This window comes from Alosa pseudoharengus, unplaced genomic scaffold, assembly GCF_046254945.1.
Source record: "Alosa pseudoharengus isolate Yale_2024_CS ecotype anadromous, Long Island Sound unplaced genomic scaffold, YU_APseudo_1.1 YU_APseudo_1.1_scf_3, whole genome shotgun sequence".
Taxonomy (NCBI): Eukaryota; Metazoa; Chordata; class Actinopteri; order Clupeiformes; family Clupeidae; genus Alosa; species Alosa pseudoharengus.
Genome location: NW_027468718.1, coordinates 7,194,317 through 7,215,962, shown reverse-complemented (window position 1 = coordinate 7,215,962; position 21,646 = coordinate 7,194,317). Strand labels below are relative to the sequence as shown.

Here is a 21,646-nt window from a genome sequence, read left to right as displayed (position 1 = left end):
ACGCACTGTGCGTACAATTTTTCACAGCTTTATTTGTGAAATCATTCAACATTAGCCTACAACAATAAAAAAATATATTAGCATATTAGCATATTGGCATTATTCTGAATAAAACCAGATTATGGTGTGCATGGAAACCATATGAAAACGTAGCATTGTCATGACATGATAACGATTGGCCTGTGGTGGTTTTCAGGCATGGCTTTGGATGGGTCAATTCTGGCGCTTAAAAACACAACGTTCCATTCATTCATGAAAAGAAAACAACAGCAGCAGCTTACTATTTTTCAGGCGTTTAACCGTAACGTTAAAAGACGTAGGCCTACTGTTCTTAGCAGTGATGCTAAAACTGACAGCAGTGAGAGATTCTCAACTACGGTCACGGTCTACACATGTTTAAAATGTTGAATTGTTTGCTTTCCTCTGTAGGATTATTTAAAAAAGATAAAGCATTGTTTGGAACAGGGATTCAGTTAATGCGTAGAGAGGTTCTCAACCTTTTTGGGGCTAAGGCACGTCATGACGAGTCGGGTTGGTGTGGGTGTTAAAAGTCCTTGACTTCGTAGGCTTATCATCTAAAAGTTTGGGACAACCAAAACAGCAGTGCAATGTATTTAGAGAGTTGTAAGCAAATCCTTATTGTTAGTAGGTTACCATAATTGTGTGTTCCTCGACATGAACTTGGTTTATTTTTTCTTTTCTTTCCCTTTTTTCGCAAGTTGGGCAGTGAAGTTATAATGCGCATAAAGTATGTTCACCTAATTTGAGCCAGAGCCACTTGCTCTGTAAAGGTATTCCTGTCCATCCCAAACTGCGTTAAAATAGTATGTTTAGCAACCAGAATTAAAAAAAAATTCTCTCCCTCATCCCAGAACTTTAAATAGGGTCGGGTATCTCTTTTTTTTGGGGGGGGGGGGGGGGCTGGGCCACGTAGGGTGCGTACTATGGAATACAACCCTAGCGGCGCCCCTGCATGGGCTTACGTCATCCGTTGCCGAACTGAATTGTTGGTCCGTTGCGTTGCGTTGCTCCTGTCGCTCGTGTCGAAAAGTTCAACTTTTGCTGCACCAACGGACAACAACAGAAGGCACTAGCCAATTAAATTACGGTTATGCTTCAAGTAATTTGCATAGCGTTGGGAACACCCATTGGCAGGCGTTGATGGAACGCAACTGTGTGTGGGAGCCGTAAATGTGGCGGTGCAGCACTGTTCTCCAGGCAGCGGATTGTTACATTAATTACATGATCACATAATCACATAATCATATCCATAATCATTGGAATCAATTTGATTGTATTTAGAGTTGTAAAGCAGACACATAAGATCAAATACGCAATCAAAGGATTTTAATTTTTGCCTGCTGTGGCTAAGTGTATCATGCGGTCAAATTGTAATGTGTTTTGTGGTTAATTGAATTGTGTGGTCAATTGTAAAGTGGTATATGTAATGTAATATGTTGAAAAGTGTTTGATTTGCAAATGGAGCTACTATGCTATGCTAACTCATCGACAAGAATAGAAGGCTATCTGCTGCACCTCTGTGGGGATAAGGAGATATGCAACATACTCCCATGTCATTATTTATTTATTTTTACATTGACAATTGTAATTTACACTCTTTACTTGATCTATTTTCTTATTTGTCTTAATGAACAATTTGCCTGAAAACAGATACAGCTTACAGGCAGTGTGGCTCTTTCTTGTGACTTGGGCCGTACTTTCTGGAGGCATAGATAGACAGACAGACAGACAGACAGACACTTTATTCATCCTGAGGTTTGGTTTATGGTTTATGATTTATAACTTATTTTTGCAGATTGAAGATTAAATAAATGCACTAAAATACCACAGAATCTGACAAGCAATTAAAACTGTTTATTTTTAAACAACTTAATACCTTAGCAACCCTTAGACCTGTATTATGGAAGGGATAGTGTATTGTCCACCAATTCAAGTTCCTATCCAAGTTCAATTGGTGTGGCAAACAAATAATTAAAAAGGATATATTGAATTAAATTTCTTTTCTCCTTTTTTTTTTTGTTTTTAGTCCTGTGGACCATCAGGGGCCTATTGCACAAAAGCAGAATTAAGACATCCAGGATAAGTTACTGAGCTGCGCTCAATGAATCCAAAACAAGAGCGTACGTACAGGCTTAATTAGTTGCACAACGAGCAAGCCAGGATGAGCAGACACGGATCCATCAAGCCAGGTGAAACCTATCCCGGATAAGTGCGCGCTCACGGCTCCCTCAAATAGACCCCGCCACTGATCACAGATTCACTGATTCACCATGGCAACTAGAGCGGCTTCATTGCTTCTTCTACGGTGTGAAGTAGGTAGTGATAGCCTTTTCACCACAGCAACAAACAGCAACACCTCTGTTTAGGAGAATATTGCAACTAGTGCTGCGACCACCACGCGCAAAATGGTTAGGCACTCCCGTGACATCACATTGTCACATGACAGGTCGGGAATGGCGAGTATGTAAAAGTTAATTAATGATCACAAACGTTTAAATAATGACAATGGGTCTAGGTATATGGGATAACAATGTGTAGTGGGCAGTGGAATAATTATTGGTTTCTGTTTGTGGTGACTGCTGACTGAGATAAGGGATGAGATTAAATAGATCCTGGAACATAGCCTGGTCTGGAGCAGGCTAGCTCCAAAGAATAAATCGCCATGGTAACTTATACCATAACATATCCTGCTGCCCCTATCCCGCTTTTGTGCAACTGGATCACGGCTAAATTGAGTCAGGATAACCAAGATATCCCGGCTAAATCCCTTATCCTAGTTTTGTGCAATAGGCCCCTGGACTTGTTTTCCAATAATGACTGGCGGACAATACATTATCCCCTACATAGCTAGACAAGTGTTGACAATACACACAATTCAGATTGTTCACACAATTTTCACATGAATACTTTCACATGAAAGAGAGAAGGCAGTTCTGCTGCTTTCCATCCATATTGTCATTTTGCCCCCAGAAGATTAACAAGTAGCCTAAGTATTAATATCAACTGTGTTATTGAGTTATTTAGCATCAGTGGTGAATTAGAGATCAATGTCTAATGGACTGGCCATTGCTACAGTACCTGCACTTACATCATTAAGCCGTCATGATGACAGCAGTTATCCAGGGAGATTTTGCATGCTCTTGATGACTGTACATTTTCACTGCAGGAGTATGTTCTTCTATCCATAAGAGTAAAGATGTTATAATGTAATGTTGGCCTTGGTTTGTAGGGGCTAATACACGGTCTATTCTCCCATACAGTAGGCCTCACACTGTGTCAACTGTTGTTAGGAAAGTATATTCTTCTCAACCAAACAGATTTACCTTTCTATTTCCTTGGTGTGGTGGGTGATTCACTGAAAATGCTGTCAGTCCCAACCACCCACCCTCAATTTGTGGTGATCTCTAACTACCTTTTGTAATAATGGTTTATACCATAAGCTTAATATATTTCTTGAGACACAAACAAAATGTCAGTAGTAGTACAATATTTAACTACCCATAGATATTAAGCATATAGGCTTGTTGTGGGCTTCTTGAGCTGCTCTCTAATTGTCACTCTTGTTGTGAAACTATAACAGTACACATCCTTTCAGCAACAACAGACCCAGGCCTATAACCCACATCCTGTTTGTAAATGTCAAAACCCAGTAGATGATGATCTACCAAGTAACATGAAAGAATAAGATGATTGGCCGCAAGAGCAAGTCCTCCTAGCCGAAGACCAACCCACTACTTTTCATATGCCTTGCACTAAAAAGGTTAAATTTACCTTTGGTGGGTGGGGTGTGTGTGCGTACTATAACATTCAGTCCTGCAGGCGCCCTGTAAGGGCTTTGTCCTGTCTTGTTCTGTTTTCCTTGTCTGTACTGCGGGGAGAAAAGCAGGGTTACATGGTTCACTCTGTCAAAGGCCTTGCACATATCAGCCAATGAAACTCACAAGTCCAGACGTAGAAGACACTCTCTCCTCCTACAAGCTACGCCTCTAAACGTTCCACTTTCATACACATGACTGTTTCCCTTTAAAGTATACAGGTCTTGTTTTGAATGCTACTGCTACCTTCACTTCCTGAATCCAGTCAGCCGCCTAGAGTAGTCTAGTAATAGTAACAACATGTTCATCGGTTCTTATGTTCTTCCTGTTAATAGCATATTGTAGCGATCTCACCCTCAGACAAGATTCACCTTTGGCCAGGACGGCCATTTATTGGAACAGGAAGACTCAGACGCACACAGACAACTACATAGGGCAACACAGGGGTAGTCTCAACCGCACATGCTACACACAATAAGGGTTTACCACACACATCAACACGAGGATAAGCACATGAGGTACAACCAAAGACTAACACGCTAACAAATACACAACATGCTAAACGTAACTACAACTATTATAATCGACATTACACATTCTAGCATTCACTCGCACTGCATTCTGGGAGACACTCATCCAACGATAAACATGTACATCCACCGACGCTACATAACCCCCTCCCGAGCCATTGTCGTCCCCGGCAATGACAGCTCAGCTCACCGCTCGCGGCTGCGTCGGTGTCAGTCCCAGTGCTTAGTCCAAGTGACCGGAAAGCCTCCGGCTGCACGATAACCCCTCCCGACTGGAAGGGCTCTCGGCTGCCTCTGTCACATCAGTTCTCCCCCGAACAAGCACCAGAACCGGCCAGACGTGGGTCGTGGTGTCGCTTGGGCCCTCGGTTTCCCGCCGTGCAGCTGCGCTACCTGAAACAGCAGCAAACAGTCCCACTGCAAGCCGAACCCCCGGATACGCTGGAACCCCTGGACGTTCGGTAGCCCCCTCTGGCTACTGTGACAGCTCGTGGCCGTTGCCACCTGTCCACAGTGTGCCGATCTCCAGGCGGTCAGCTGTCCACGAGGTCCCTCCTCGCGCTGCCCTCTTGTAGAACTTTTGTCGGCTGTCTCTCGAGCACAACGATGCTCCACTGTGGCGGGAAATGGAGACCCCGACCCTCTCAGCAGGCTCGGGACACACAGAAACTCACACACAAAACGTGAAAAACATTGCGCAGACTTGTGTCGAACGTGCGCACTTCAAACTTCAAACAGTCCACAACACGATAGCTCCCAAGGCTCTACAGGTCGACGTTACCCTCTTGGTCACTAGCTGGAGCACCGCAAGCTCCCGAACCAGCAGCTATGACTCCATCACACTCTCGACCGGCAGCTGACGCTCTGGAAGTTCTTCCGTAGCTGGCGGTGTAAACCCGGCCGCTGTGGTCGTGTTCCAAGGTCGTCAGAGAGTTCGCGCTCTCTATGGATGAGATCGATCCTCGGATGACGGCAGCATCGACATCGGCGTCGAGCCGGGAACTCCTCAGCCGGGGCCGCTTCCTCCAGCGTTGGCAGCTCTCGTCGGCTGTGCAGGGCTGGTCCCGCTGGTCGCCTGCACAGGTCCCGCGCCGGGCCGGAAGGTCCTCCATCCTTCGCTGTGGCGAGCTCAGCGAGCTGGCTAGTCCTTAAAAGGACCATTGGAACATCTGCTGAGCATCGCCGCCATCTTGTTGGTCTGGTCTTCGGCCTTCTTCTCCATCTTGATCTGGCGTAGATCTTCGCGCCCCGGGAGGGGCCCATCCCACTTCTGACACCAATGTAGCGATCTCACCCTCAGACAAGATTCACCTTTGGCCAGGACGGCCATTTATTGGAACAGGAAGACTCAGACGCACACAGACAACTACATAGGGCAACACAGGGGTAGTCTCAGCCGCACATGCTACACACAATAAGGGTTTACCACACACATCAACACGAGGATAAGCACATGAGGTACAACCAAAGACTAACACGCTAACAAATACACAACATGCTAAACGTAACTACAACTATTATAATCGACATTACACATTCTAGCATTCACTCGCACTGCATTCTGGGAGACACTCATCCAACGATAAACATGTACATCCACCGACGCTACAATATCAATCTAACTGTCTGTATTGAAGGGATAATTGGATTACTGTACATGCACATTTCTTAAATGACCTGACTTGATCTGAGCAGCAAATGCAGAAGAAGACAGGAAATGTTCCTCTTTGAAGGCAACTGCAACTGCAAAGTGGATTTATTTAGGTCTACTGATCTACATTCCTTTCTCAAAGGGTTCAGGTACAGTGTGTGTATTAGTGTGTGTTCTAGAGTATTCATGTTTGTATGGTCTTCTTAGACATTTCACATTTTTTATCAATTATTTTGTCCTAACATCTAATGGCATATATGTTTGTGATTTACAGTCTTAAAACAGTGGGTTCAAAACTCATTAACTTGAGTTTGTGTTCATCTGTGTCCTGATCCTAGTTAGTCCGTGTGCATTTAAACTCTCATGTCTCTTAGTTCTTGTCCGTCTTTGTTCGTGTGCATTTGCATCATGTTCTGAGTGGTGATAGTGTACTGAACTGGGAGAGCATGCTGTAGCCGGAAAAGATGTGGGTTCAGAACTCATTAATCTGAGTTTTACTACACTGGGCACTGGGCACACTACTAAGGCACATAACATTAGTCACAAAAAGATTCAGTGCCTGAAAAGAACTCAGCCTTTACACAGGAAACAGCTGGACTGGTCCCCACCGCCTCTCCTTCCTGCTCTGACTGTCTGAATATTGTCACATACTGTATATGCTTCTGATTTGTACACGTGACTTTTCCCCTTTAAAGTAAACAGGTCTTAGTTTTTGAACATGCTACTGGTACTTTCACTTCCTGAATCCAGTCAGCAGCATAGAGTAGTCTAGTAATAACAACAACATGTGACATTTGTTCTTATATTCTTACAGCTTATAACATATCAATCTAACTGTCTGTATATTGACGGAATAATTGGATTACATACATGTTTCACATTTCTTATCAATTATAATGTCCTCACATCTAAATGCCATAGTTTTGAAATGGAAAAATGGTTTATCATTTATAATCTTAGAGCAGGGCATTTCCTTATTTCCATTTATGGAGACAGTCAGGTGATTTAAATTGATAGACATGTTGATTGTACTGCGGGGAGAAAAGCAGGGTTACATGGTTCACTCTGTCAAAGGCCTTGCACATATCAGCCAATGAAACTCACAAGTCCAGACGTAGAAGACTCTCTCCTCCTACAAGCTACGCCTCTAAACGTTCCACTTTCATACACATGACTGTTTCCCTTTAAAGTATACAGGTCTTGTTTTGAATGCTACTGCTACCTTCACTTCCTGAATCCAGTCAGCCGCCTAGAGTAGTCTAGTAATAGTAACAACATGTTCATCGGTTCTTATGTTCTTCCTGTTAATAGCATATCAATCTAACTGTCTGTATTGAAGGGATAATTGGATTACTGTACATGCACATTTCTTAAATGACCTGACTTGATCTGAGCAGCAAATGCAGAAGAAGACAGGAAATGTTCCTCTTTGAAGGCTCATCTGCAACTGCAAAGTGGATTTATTTAGGTCTACTGATCTACATTCCTTTCTCAAAGGGTTCAGGTACAGTGTGTGTATTAGTGTGTGTTCTAGAGTATTCATGTTTGTATGGTCTTCTTAGACATTTCACATTTTTTATCAATTATTTTGTCCTAACATCTAATGGCATATATGTTTGTGATTTACAGTCTTAAAACAGTGGGTTCAAAACTCATTAACTTGAGTTTGTGTTCATCTGTGTCCTGATCCTAGTTAGTCCGTGTGCATTTAAACTCTCATGTCTCTTAGTTCTTGTCCGTCTTTGTTCGTGTGCATTTGCATCATGTTCTGAGTGGTGATAGTGTACTGAACTGGGAGAGCATGCTGTAGCCGGAAAAGATGTGGGTTCAGAACTCATTAATCTGAGTTTTACTACACTGGGCACTGGGCACACTACTAAGGCACATAACATTAGTCACAAAAAGATTCAGTGCCTGAAAAGAACTCAGCCTTTACACAGGAAACAGCTGGACTGGTCCCCACCGCCTCTCCTTCCTGCTCTGACTGTCTGAATATTGTCACATACTGTATATGCTTCTGATTTGTACACGTGACTTTTCCCCTTTAAAGTAAACAGGTCTTAGTTTTTGAACATGCTACTGGTACTTTCACTTCCTGAATCCAGTCAGCAGCATAGAGTAGTCTAGTAATAACAACAACATGTGACATTTGTTCTTATGTTCTTACAGCTTATAACATATCAATCTAACTGTCTGTATATTGAAGGAATAATTGGATTACATACATGTTTCACATTTCTTATCAATTATAATGTCCTCACATCTAAATGCCATAGTTTTGAAATGGAAAAATGGTTTGTCATTCATAATCTTAGAGCAGGGCATTTCCTTATTTCCATTTATGGAGACAGTCAGGTGATTTAAATTGATAGACATGTTGATTGATAGACTTGTCCTGTCTTCCCTGTCTGTACCTTGGTTTTGTAAACCATTGTGTCTCCTTTGTTTACTTGGTTAGTGCTTCTGTGTACTGTAGTAGTTAATGAGCTGGGCAAGCAAAAAGACAACATGGGAAGACAACATGACATAAAACAGCCTAGATGCCCCTAGAGTTAAGTATACGTATAAGTAAGTATACATAATCTTTTGATCCTGTGAGGGAAATTTGGTCTCTGCATTTATCCCAATCCGTGAATTAGTGAAACACACAGCAAACACACAGTGAGGTGAAGTACACAGTAACCCGGAGCAGTGAACTGCCTGCTACAACAGCACTCAGGGAGCAGTGAGGGGATAGCTGCCTCGCCCAAGGGCACTTCAGCTGTGGATGTGGGTATGGGAGAGCAGTGCTCAACCACTTTCCCCGCCCTGAATTTGCCTACTGGTCAGGGATCGAACAAATATTATTGTGACTACACGGCAAATATACCTATGTTTAAATATTGTTTAAACACTGTTTAATTTTAGTTTTAGGGCATTTCTACGCCACAGAAAATTAGTCACAACAAACTCAGGGCTCTACACAGGAAACAGCTGTACTGGTCCCCACAGCCTCTACTTCCTGCTCTGACTATCTGACAATTGTCACGTATGCTTCTGATTTTTACACGTAGCTGTTTCTCTTTAAAGTATACAGGTCTTGTTTTCACATATGTTGCCTGACAGGTCACATACATTGTTATTGTTTAGTTCATTTATTTTCTTTGCATTTGATTTCATTGTACCACTGACAGGAGGCCCTTCTGTGTCTGCAGCCTGTTTGGTGAATATTGTGTGTGTGTGTGTGTGTGCCGGTGTGCGGACTTGTATTGTGTACGTGTGTGTGTGTGTGTGTGTGTGTGTGTGTGTGTGTGGCCCACTATCCCTGTGTCTCTTTCCTCTGTTTCCTAGGAGCTGAGTGCCCAAGGTAGGGGGCAGCGTTCCTTTAGGTGGTGGGATACCTTTGTGTGGCGTGTCTTCTTTTCATTGGCTGTGACTATATTTTGCCCTTGCAAAGTATAGGGCAAGGGCAAAATACAGTCACAGCCAGTGAAAAGAAGACACGCCATACTGCAAAAAAATGAAATCTAACCAAGTGTTATTAATCTTATAATAAGATCAAAAAATCTATTTGGTATTGTTTCTAGTATGAAAAGACTTACCTAGCACTTAATTTAAGAAGACTTTGACTTATTTTAAGGAGTCTTATCAAGACAAATTTACTTAACGCACTGGCAGACAAATTGGCTTGTTTTTAGGACAAATTTGCTTAACGCACTGGCAGAAAAATCCTTGCTTGTTTTCAGGATGGGATGTCTTAAAATAAGACAAACTTTTCTTAATTTCTTAAAGATTTCATGAGAAAGTGCTAGGTAAGTCTCTTTATGCTGAAAACAATTCAAACTAGTTTTTTTATCTTGATATATAAGATTAATAGTCTTGGTTAGATTTTATTAGATACACAGTTTTTGCAGTGCACACAAAGGTACAAAGGGGACAGAAACTAAACAAAACAAGCAAAACAAACAAACTCAACAAAGGGGAACAGAAACAAAACAAGCAACATAAACTCAGCTGCGTCAGACACTCAATACTCATCAGACAAAATAACAACATTCATTCATTCATTCATTCATTCATTCACCCAGATGGGCACACACAAATTAGGATGCAGGACACAGAGTTATTTGTAACATACAGTGTAGTGAAACAGCGATCAGCAAAGCAGCAGTGTTCAGGTGTTAGTAGGACCAGCATAATTGTTGCTCCTCCCTAGAGCTAACTCTGGCCCTCCCTGCTACACACAAATATGTCATCCATAATCTATATGCTAAACATGGACATTGGTCTGAACAGGTTCATGTCATTTGCCCCTGCCTAGGAATGGGTTAGTTACACATATTTTTTAAGTTACCCAAAGGTCTGACAAAACGAGGCCTGTTCTAGAATCTGACAAATTATATTATCATGTTTGTTTTCCTTGTACCCCAACCCCCCAGATGTTGACACACTTGAGGTCCAGTACACAGTGAATCATGGCCCAGGTGGCAAGCTGCAGTTTCAGCAGACAACTCTGTTCAATGGACACGTGATATTTGCCTGTAGCAGCCCAACACTGAGAGACCAGCCAAGACAGCACTGGGTAACACAAGCATTCACCCAAGAGGAACTAGAGGAAAGACACCAGCAGTGTAAAAGTCAATGCTATGAGCACTTTGCTTGGTTTGAGAAGATACAAGAGACCATCACTGTTTCGGCAGGTGGGTCGTACAGTATGCATTAACAAACAAATGAATAAATTGACATCTGCAGATGGGAATACTACATTATATTATTCGTTTTCATTCATTTGGCAATAAGCATTTTATTCATAATTGTTTATTTTGATTTACTCAAAATGGTATAGACCCGTAAAGAAATTTAAAAAAATCATTCTTTTTAAATCATTACAGACATTCTTCAAAGACATCGAGGTTGTATAATCAACAGCTCAGGAAAGTTTGTCTTTGATAAGTGGGGTGTGAATGGTGAGGACTTCCTAACCTTTGACCCCAATGCTCTTAAATGGACAGCTCAGACTGATGAGGCCAACCCTTTAGCATCAGAGTGGGATGGAGAGCACCTTAGGAATAATGCTTACAAAATAATGCTTACAAGAATGTTGAACATGAAGCTACTAGCAAGGCCCAGTGATGATGCCCACACAGGTACATTACAGCAATCTGAAACATGAAAAAGTGTGTGTTTACAGTGTTTACCCTTTGCTAATGTGTCCTGCTCTTAAGTTAGCCTGGCTCCACCTGTCTACGTACTTCCACTGAATTTCATTTCCCTACAGTACTCCGTCTGGCATAGCTTGATCCGCCCTCGTTTACTTTGACTTCCTGGAAGCCGAACCAACCAGCTAACAGAGTGTGTAATAACAGGCACCCCTGAGAGCGATTACGTTACACAGGCATGGTGTTTCAATTTACTACGTCCCCGCCCCCGAAGCAGACAGCTTGGAATACATCAGCGTATTTTTTCAAATACTACACACAAAACTGCAAACAGAAAGTACAAGTCTTTTTATCTCTTTTTAGACACCTGTGCTAGCAACCTTAGCTTATAAATATAATAATGATAAAATAAATATTAATACAAATGATAAAAACAAGCAAAAAGCATAAACACAGGTATGTGTGTGTTTTACTCCAAATAAAAATATTTTCCTCTCATAACTTATTTAAACCTGGCAAACTTTAGGTGCAAGGGTTAAGAAAACAACACCATTGGATTTTGACATCAAAATTTCAAAAGGCTTGAAAGTGGTCAGAAATAACTGTAAATGTAAAAATCTTTGAGTATAAACAAAAGTTTATGAAGGGGGTACATTTACCCATCTAATTTGCCACTGGATGGCAAGCACCTTTCAGTAAAGTAGCCTGGTCAAATCAGTTCCTATCTTGGGTGACTTTGTAGTTCTTCAGAGCCCGATTTTTACTACCCCCTGCTGTCTTTACCACGTCAATTATGGACAATATCATCACAATTACCACTGCCACCTAAATCTATGGGCAGAGGGTCCAAATAAGCATTGTATGCTTAGTGGACACCGTCGTATACACGCAAAGACGCACCTCCATTCACAGATGCACCGTGACTATCACTGTCAATAGACGATCGATCATAATCTCCAAAAGGCAGATATTCTCCCTCAGAATCAGAAAAGGTGAATAACATAGCCTACCCATAGCCTAGACTTCATCACACGTGAACGTTTTTTCAACATTTGGTGTAGGCCTATTTCTGCTTCAGTTTGTACAAAACTATGGCCTGCATCGCTTCCGCGTTATTACAAACAAATGCACGTCTTCGTGTTTCTCGCATGTAATACAAGTATTTCCTGAAAACTACAACAAAATTTGGGCTTGAATTGAAGCTCTGGATGTCTAGCAACTAGTGGAGGAGAGTACAAATGGGATTTGTCACCGTCCTTGGATCTATCGTCTATTTTAATTAGTGTTGTTGTTTGTCGCAATTAAAAAATACCCTCAAGGGCCGAATTAAATTATTATTTTGACATTAGGTCGCAAGCCGGAATTGGGCCGGGAGTTTGAGACCCCTGGTTTATATAGTAATGAAATCTTTGAGCAAATGTGAATAAAAGGCACACAATAAGGTTTGTGTGTAAGTTGGATTTAGGCGGCCATCAGACGCGGCTCGTTCACTAGGACAGGAGGGGCAGAGCCCTACTAAAGATTCATCCACTAGAAAATCCACTAGAAAATCCACAAAATATATTTTTTAAATAAAATGTTGTTTGTTTATTATTGTAATCAGTGGCAAAGTACTCAATCATTTTACATTTGTGTATGATTTGCAAAGAAATTTCGTAAAGATCGCAAAGATCTCGTTGATCATATTCGTAGTTGTTGTAGGCCTACTGTAACGTTACATTTCATTTCTGGTAGGGCAGTGACGTCACTGCCCTGAAGAAATTGAACAGCGCCTGCTGTTTGTCTATGTAAATCTGTCGACCGATAATGGAACTGCAGCTAGAGCGCGGTTAGTAGAAGGTCGGGTGGGCAGATCATGCCACTGCCCACCCTATACGACGTCAGAACTTACTGTAATATGCCTACTGTTAGCCTACTGTATTAGTCCGCACAAAGTTTGTGAGGTCAGACAGACAGTTGAAAAATGGCGAGTGAACAGCGTGTGTGCAATAGAGTGGAGTTTCTCTTAAAAAACTAATTCGAAAGACTTGAGTTTGTAGTTAAATTAGCTATCAAAGACCTAGGACCTGATCAGCCCGACATTAACATCGTATAGGCTACCAACAAACAAAGGACAAGAGTCGGTCATTTAATCGGACATTTTCACGTTCGCAGTAGGCCATATGTCTGATAAGAAGTTCTGGTTGTTCTTTTTTTCATGCCTGTTTTTTCGATCTTCTGGGGGACAAGGGGATGTTTGGAGTAGGCTAGTGTAGGTGTGTGTGACATGAAACATTTTTCAGAGAAGGCAAAAAACATGAGGCTAGCATCTGAGTTGTGCAAATTAGCCATGCTGGGGAAAGCTAAAATTGCAGCACAACTCGATGAGGGCTAGGCCTACATTTGTTGGGGCTAGTGTCATGAGAGGAGCATCTGGTGGAGTGCGTAAGAAAGTGCAAGACGTGTACCCTAATTGCTATGCACATCAATTGAACCTGGTGATGGGAAAGGCTGCGTCAGCAGCATCCTCAATGCGTGTCTTTTTTGGATCTTTATGGTTTCTCTGCGTTTTTCACAAGATCTCTGAAAGATTTAAAAGCTTATTTTGGAGTGTTTCGAAATAGCCTAATTGAAACATCTGGAGATTTTGATACAATCTCAGTTAGAGAGGCTAAAGTGTTTTCTCGCATGCTCTTAAATCCCGATTTTTTATTCCTTTTAGACCTGTTCTACAAGATCATGCCCCGTGTAGATGTGCTCTATGCACAACTGCAGAAAAGAGCAATGGATGCAGTGGAGTCACACAGGGTTACAGACAAGTTTGTGGCCAACATGAGAACGATAGGCCTACGTGATGTCCCGTGCCTTTGTGCAAAACATACCGGTCCAGGATAAGCGCAGGTCCGCTTCTAACGTTGCACAAATTGCCTTTAAGTGTGTGACAATCATATAGTTACCGCCACCGACAGATTTTCATTCACCGGCCATTTGTCTACCGCCATCCTATTTGATAGTTCAAGCTTCCTCAAATTTGCCAAATCATTCTCCAAGGAGCTCGTAAAAAAAACGCCCTTTTACGTGTAGGCTATGTGTCACTTAATATTAATGTCTACAAACCACGGTGGACACGCAAGCACTCACCCCCCCATACACACAGAATATTTACCTTTTTAATGAATAGCCTACTTTTAATTTACTCTTTAAAGTTGAGCTGGCTCTTGAACACAATAATTTCGTTACTTATAATTTATTTTATGAGTAGGCCTACTGTGATCGGGATGGCGTTGCGGTGATGGAAATAGGAGACAGTGGTGATGTTTCTCAAAAATAGCCAGGTTTTATTTCCACCTTTGCGGCTGAGCATGCGTACCAGTATGGAGAAATCGGAAAAAGAAAAGAAAAAAAACAAACTCCAAACAATAATCTCAAATCAATCAATGAGCTTCCAAAATATATCAAAATTAACTTTGACAACCCTTTTCAATCATAGGGCAAACTGCTGCAAATCACAAAACGAGTGTTCGGCCTATTAGCAGGGGCAATCACTTGCTCACCTCACACCATTCTACCTCCTGCTCTCAACCATAGTCCCTCCAGAGAATTTAACTCCGCCGACTAAACCAATGCACAATCAATCAATCAATGAATTAACAAAACGCATCTTCTCTATATAAATATCCAATAATACATTCCATACCATAAAACCCACTGTTTCATAACAAGGCCATCATATTGTATCATTTCATAACCATAAACACATCATAGATAACCAGAATCGTCCCAAACACCCCTCTTGTCCTGCACACTTGACCTCTGCTTGTGCAGTACGTCACACTCCACTAACTTATAATGTTCCTTGCGACTTTCCGTCGGCTTTTCTCTCCGTCCCCAGACCAGGAAGCGCTATTGTCCGACACATTGAAAAGTTTGCTGAATGTCCGTGTTCCCTCAACCTTCAGTTGGCCACCCTGAAAGTAAGGCTTATTGTCCCGTATGCGTTTGTGGTTTGCAGTTGCTGCAACCATGCTGGATGCCGTTCGTGTTCGTGTGTGCAAATAAAGTGTGTTTGTAAATCACGTTGTCCGTTCTTTGTGTTTAGCTCCCGTGTGAAATAAACTGTAGCCGTAAATATTGCAAGTGGTAACAGTATGGGATTCCATTCCCCAGATTTCGCTCATAGCCTAGCCATAGAAAGAAAGAGCCGTAAAAATGAGCAAAATCTCCGTGAACCGCCCTTAGTGTGCGTCCAGCTGCCGGTGACCTGGAACTATGCCAATTTTTTTTTCTAAACTTGATCATCAGACTCTGCCCTGCCTATTTGTCAACCCAGGAGCCGCTACTGGCGACCATTCCATTTCTATTTTTAGCTCTTTCTAGTTTACTAATGGGAGTGTCATGAACAAAGTCACAGTAGAGCTGCCAGTGGGGTTGAGAAGCTTAACTGTTAAGCAATATAAAACTTGTGATCATTGGATTGGTAATGGATATTCCCACGGCTGTTGTTGCCTACGCCACTCTGCCTCTGGCCTCGTGGCTACGGCCACACAACACCCATGGATATATCCATTACCAATCCCCTTGATCACGAGTGCTATGGTGATCATACTTTATTTTCTTTACCCATTTAATTTCTTCTGAATTTTTACAAATACTCACAAACCGATTGCACATGTGTGAAATCACCACAGTCTCATGGCTTTCAACATCTTTAGAAGATAACGGCTGGCGAGTAAGAAATCAACATGCCGATTTGCTGTGAGAATTTTGTAATTTAACGGTTAACACTCATGTTAAAGCGCTATAGAATCTTTGCATTGTGTCGCGGAGTGATTTATTATTAGCTGTGCAAAGTCTGAGTTGAAATGTTCAGGGATATTTCAACTCATGGAACGTCTCTCGGTAGCCTGGCGTTGTCATACTCAAATTCTAGTCAGAATATGAATCTGATACTGTTCCATTGGGACGTAATTATGGGGCGTGTTTCAACCGATACAGGGGGGGAATGACTCTGCACTCAATTGGATAGACCTAACCAATCAGAGCAACAAAATAGCTTACCGTGAGATGTAGTAAGAACACACAAACCATCCTTCTTCTCCACATATACCTTAACATTGTTTTCTGGTCTTCTGGTAAAAGTTATTGTGCCGTCAATATCTCCTACAACACCCGTTAGCGAAATCTAAGAGATATGTAGCAGGGTAGGCTATTAGGAAAAACTGATATATCCCTTCCGTTTTTAAAAAGAATTCCGTTGAACACCGATAAGCTACAAACATGTTATAAACAGCTGGGGAAGGCTGTCGCAAATCCCTCTAACAGGTGGTCAATCAGAGATTTCAAACGAACAAGGGAACAACATGTCACAATGTAACACGCTGTTTTCCCTTGATGAAAGTGAAACCATGAGTTTTCCCACATCTCAACTTTGGCCAAAGTTTTCAGAAATAACTGTTTTCAGTGATTAAACCTCATTGAAATAATATGCATTTTCCCTATGGGGTCTTAGACAGCCATCTGTCTCCTTCTAGCCACAGCGTTTTTGTTGCAAACAAAATCAACCTAAGTGTGCTCAGATGACGTGATAGACGAGGCGCTGTTGCTCACCTGTTCATCATCGTAAAGCCTGATTTGATTGGTCCGAACAGCTTTGGTCCGAGCATAGTTGCTCCACAACGGAGCAATGCCAGACCGAACTTCCTGACCTCAAATGTTATGGGCGGGGCTAAGTTCGGCTGGCACCCAGGTTAGTTTCTCGGCCAATCGGAAACAAATAGTTCCATAGAACCCAATTGTTATATAATACATGTTATAACGTCGACTAAACTTGTCATTCCTTAATTCTATCACTTGAAATGCAAACGTATTCCCTACCACTAAGATGACATAATTGGCCATATTAAACCAGAGAGGGTTAAAGCAGAGCAATCAAGGCTATTTGGGTATAAGGAAGTTCCACAGTTTACGTTAGCTAGTTAGTAAACTAACGGTGATAAATTGTCCTCTACACTGGGGTATGTGAATTATGTTGGTAATGTTTTGGGATGAGTCAGTAGCAAATACAGTACATATTTCTTCATAACCGTTGGGTTAGTAAAAGGACTGAATGTCCTGTGAATTAACGGAGTGTCTATTTACACCCCTGGTACGAATAGCCTTGGCCACACAGCTGAGCTATTCACACCCTGTCACATAACAACAAAAAGACGTTGCTCACGTGCACATTAGTTTTTTTGTCAGCAGAAAGTGAAGAATTATGAAAGGTTTCGGTACTAATATCTGTTTAGATTAAGTTTTAGATTGAAAAGTTGTGTTTTATTTTCATAATCTTGGTTCAGTGAACACATACAACCGTCAGTTTGTTAGTTAACAGAAATTTCGTGAATATGACGTTCAGGCCTATAAACTGTAAGTTTACCTGCAAACACCATTTTCTTGTGGAAGAAGATGGTGCACTGGTCACAGACATGGGTTAACACGTGGGAGACCGGGGTTTGATTCCCGTGTGATGTGTTTTGGCAGAGTGAGTGTACATGTGTACCAACGTCTCTGGAGAGAAGGCGCGCAATTTGAACAATAAATTGGTTCTCAAACGGAAGTTTTGATTGCAACAATTAGCTAGTTAATGCACCAGGGTGTAAATAGCATACAGTACTATATACACCAGGGTACGAATAGCATCCACTTCTAACTATACATTGATGCAAACAGCATACCTTATTCAGAGTATCTATTACACAGCTGAGCTATTCACATCTTGTTACGAAAAACAACAAAAAAGTTGCAAGCTTGATTGCTGGGCGTGATGCAGAGAAACTTCTCTGTATGACGAAACACCAGTTGTTAGTGATTGGTTTAAAGGAACTCCAATGATTTTAAACTTCACACTGTGCCCTCCCACCCGGAAATAAACTTTTGCCAATGGAGTTAGGCCAGACTCTCTGCAAAGTCAGATAGTCTGGTATCATCAGGCTATTCTTGAGAAGGACATGGACTCAAGAAAATGGCCCACCCAATAGGGTGACCCTGGTCCAGGATGTGAAAATGAATGATAAAAACCAACCAGATCTGGGTCAGAACTGATCTGGCTTTTGTGAATCACCTTTAGTGAGATAGAACTGTGTATTTTCATGCTTGCATAGTTAAGTGCATCGCATTTTACTATAATTGGTTTGGTGTGATGCAAGTTTGACTCAGACTGACCTGACTCAGACTGACCTGTGAGCAGTAGGCTTTATCCCTGTACTGTGTATGTTCTTATAAGTTTGTCTGGTAACTGGCTATCGAATGGAGTCATGGGGGTCTTGGTAAATTGAAAACTGTAATTGAGTGGATATATTAGTCCATGGTTTGATTGGGTAGCTGCATATTTGCAGATGAGGAAATTACAACTACTATTTTTAGACCAATCAGCCCCACTCAGCTTTTACCGCAGCAGTGTTTAATGACTTCTCCACCTTTTATTGTAGGTGTGGAGCTTCATATATTTGGCGAACCCATTTTAGGAAGAACTGTCTCATATTTACAGTGTCATGTGACAGGCATCAGCCTATCAGGAATCAGCATCCAGTTAACTAAAGACGGGGTTCCTCTTGATCATGGAGTTCATCAGATTGGACCACGTCCCAATGGAGATGGAACAGTTCAGATGAGGGTCCAGGTTAAGACCACAGTAGACAACAGTAAAACATATCGATGTGAAGTTCACAGTGAGACTTTCAACAAGTCTGTTCTCTTTGGTAAGATCAACTTTGTGTAAAATGTGAATTCATTAACACTGTCCATTAAAAGCAGAAGACCGTAACTGTAAACTCTGTTTTCACAGATGACCCATCACCTCACCAGAGTACTGTGATTGGGACTGTTGTACAGGTCATTGTGACTGTTATATGTAGCATGACGTTTCTTGGGATAAATATTGGTTGCCATGTGTTGGTGAAGGTGAGGAAGGAGAGGAAGGAGAGGAAGACGGCAGCGCCAGAGGCGGAGGCAGCTATAATCATGTGAGGTGTTTTGTGTTCTGTCTTAGCAAAACCACACTGTCTTACTGACTTGTCATTATTACTGATCACTTATTTTAACATACAGGTCTCCCAAGTTATGACTGAGCCTCGTCTTCAGATTCAACTATGAAGACTGAAGCCTTTCGCAGATATCACACAATCATATCCATAATCATATGAATATATTTGGGTTGTAAAGCAGACACATAAGATCAAATACACAATGAAAGGATTTTTATTTTTGTCTGCTGTGATTGAAATGTGTGGATAATTGTATCATGTGGTCAGTTGTAATGTGTCCTATTGTATAATATGGTTTTAGAATTGTGTGGTCAATTGTAAAAAGTTATATATGTAATATATGTAATGTTGGAAACTGTATGTTTAGCCTCCTATGCCATTATTTATTCATTTATTTATTAAAATTAAAAAATGTAATTTACACTCTTCACTTGATCTATTTTCTTTTTGTTTTGTATGCCTTAAGACAGATACAGCTTACAGGCACAGTGTGGCTCTTGCTTGTGGCTTGGGCTGTAGTTTCTGGAGGCATTGGTTTCTTCTGCAGATGTAATGCCTAAAAGTCAATAAAGAAGCATTTTTCCTTCCTCCAAATCTCACCAGAATTAGGTTTGAATTAATGTACTGAAATACCACAGAATCTGACACACTGTTGCTTGGTTTATGTATTCAAGTAATCATCACATTATTATGACCGCCGCGCAGCGAAGCGGCGGTCATATAGGTTTAGTCAGATTTTTTCTTTTTTTTTAATTTTTTTTCTTTTTCGCATGTCCAAATTTCCGTCAAGGATTCCCGGGACACTGTAAGACCGGGATACACGAAACTTGGTGGGCATGTAACCCCACATGGATAGCATGGAACCTCCTGTTTTCGTTTTGATCTGTAGCCCCCCCGCTGGACTGGCCCCCCCGAAAGGAGGGTAGGGCAGACACAGTTTTCTGTGAATATCTCGAGAACCGTAGGGTTTAGGAGGACCATTTTTTTTTGTATGTCGATCTCAAAGGGCCATGTCAACCCATTCCATAAACACTCATTTCATGTATAGCGCCACCTAGTTAAACACAAAAAAGTAAAAATGAGGTGTTGTAATCGCAGGTATCTGTGACCTAACATAGTCAAAACTGCACGAAATTGGAAGTGTAGGATCATTATGACACCCTCTGAATGCACGCCAAGTTTCGTGGAATTCCGTTCATGGGGGGCCACACAATAAATTAATTTATGTTACTATACACCAACTGGCCTGTAGGTGGCCGGAGACAGTTTTCTGTGAATATCTCGAGAACCGTAGGGCCTAGGAGGTCCACCTTTTTTTTGTATGTTGGTCTTAAGGGGGCATGTCAACCTATCCCATTACCACTTATTTCATATATAGCGCCACCTAGTTAAAAATTAAAAAGCAAAATATTAGGTGTTTTCATCACAATATCTCTGGCTGACATGGTCAAAACTGCACGAAATTGAAAGTGTAGGATCATTATCAAACCTTTCTAATGCATGCCAAGTTTCGTGGACCTTCGTTCATGGGGGGCCTTACAATAAAATAATTTATGTGTACATTTAGTGACCGTACACCAACAAGGATTCCCGGGACACTGAAAGAGCGGGGTACACGAAACTTGGTGGGCATGTAACCCCACATGGATAGCATGGAACCATCGCTTTTCGTTTTGATCTGTAGCCCCCCCGCTGGACTGGACCCCCCGAAAGGAGGGTAGGGCAGACACAGTTTTCTGTGAATATCTTGAGAACCGTAGGGCCTAGGATGACCCATGTTTGTGTATGTTTGCCTCCAGGGGTCATGTAAACCCATTCCATATGCACACATGTGCATAAACAGATACAAATACGCACACATACATTCACAGTAATCCTAGGTATGACACATACTCACACAGTAGACATATATACGCATGCATGCACATGCACACACACAGGCACATAAACAGGCAAACACACACATGCACGCACACACACCCAACCACACACCCACACACACATAAACATAAACATGTACACGCACACATGCACACAATTCAAGAATTTCTCAGAATTATGAACAGGCAAGATGGGGGTGGGGTTGTATAAAATGTATATTACATGTGAAATCTATGAACTAATCATGTTTTTAGTACTTGTTGTCTAGCAGATACCAGTGAGAATTGAGTGTGCATAATGCAATTCAGTGAGACAGTTAGAATCATATATGCCTTTCAGCGTGACTTATTTTTGTGGAAAACATGTGCTGGACTGGGCGGCGGTCATATTTTGTACCGCTCTGCGGTACATCTAGTTTACCCTCATGTTAGCCCTTAGGATCTGTTACATAAGGGATAATGTATTGTCCTTCAGTAATTATTGAAATCCCGACAGGGCGAACAGAACTTGAATCAACTACTTGTAACAAACAAATTTCAAGTTCTATTGGTGTGGCAAACAAAATAATTGATAAAAGATGAATTGAGTGAAATGTATTTTCTCGTTT

General features: G+C 41.6%; 1 protein-coding gene across 2 annotated transcripts; it reads left to right on the top strand.

Annotated features, from left to right (window-relative positions):
- The first annotated feature begins 7,180 nt into the window (after positions 1–7,180).
- LOC143100111 (BOLA class I histocompatibility antigen, alpha chain BL3-6-like) lies at positions 7,181–19,586 on the top strand. Of its 2 annotated transcripts, XM_076263049.1 has the most exons (6): positions 7,181–7,521; positions 10,436–10,696; positions 10,889–11,143; positions 18,604–18,873; positions 18,960–19,137; positions 19,223–19,586. In XM_076263049.1, the coding sequence occupies exons 1-6, from the start codon at positions 7,437–7,439 to the stop codon at positions 19,236–19,238; spliced, it is 1,065 nt and encodes a 354-aa protein (XP_076119164.1). In that variant the 5' UTR covers positions 7,181–7,436; the 3' UTR covers positions 19,239–19,586. The 2 variants fall into 2 exon arrangements, with proteins under 2 accessions (XP_076119164.1, XP_076119166.1); XM_076263051.1 differs by lacking the exon at positions 10,889–11,143 and having other exon boundaries at positions 7,184–7,521.
- The last annotated feature ends 2,060 nt before the right edge of the window (positions 19,587–21,646 follow it).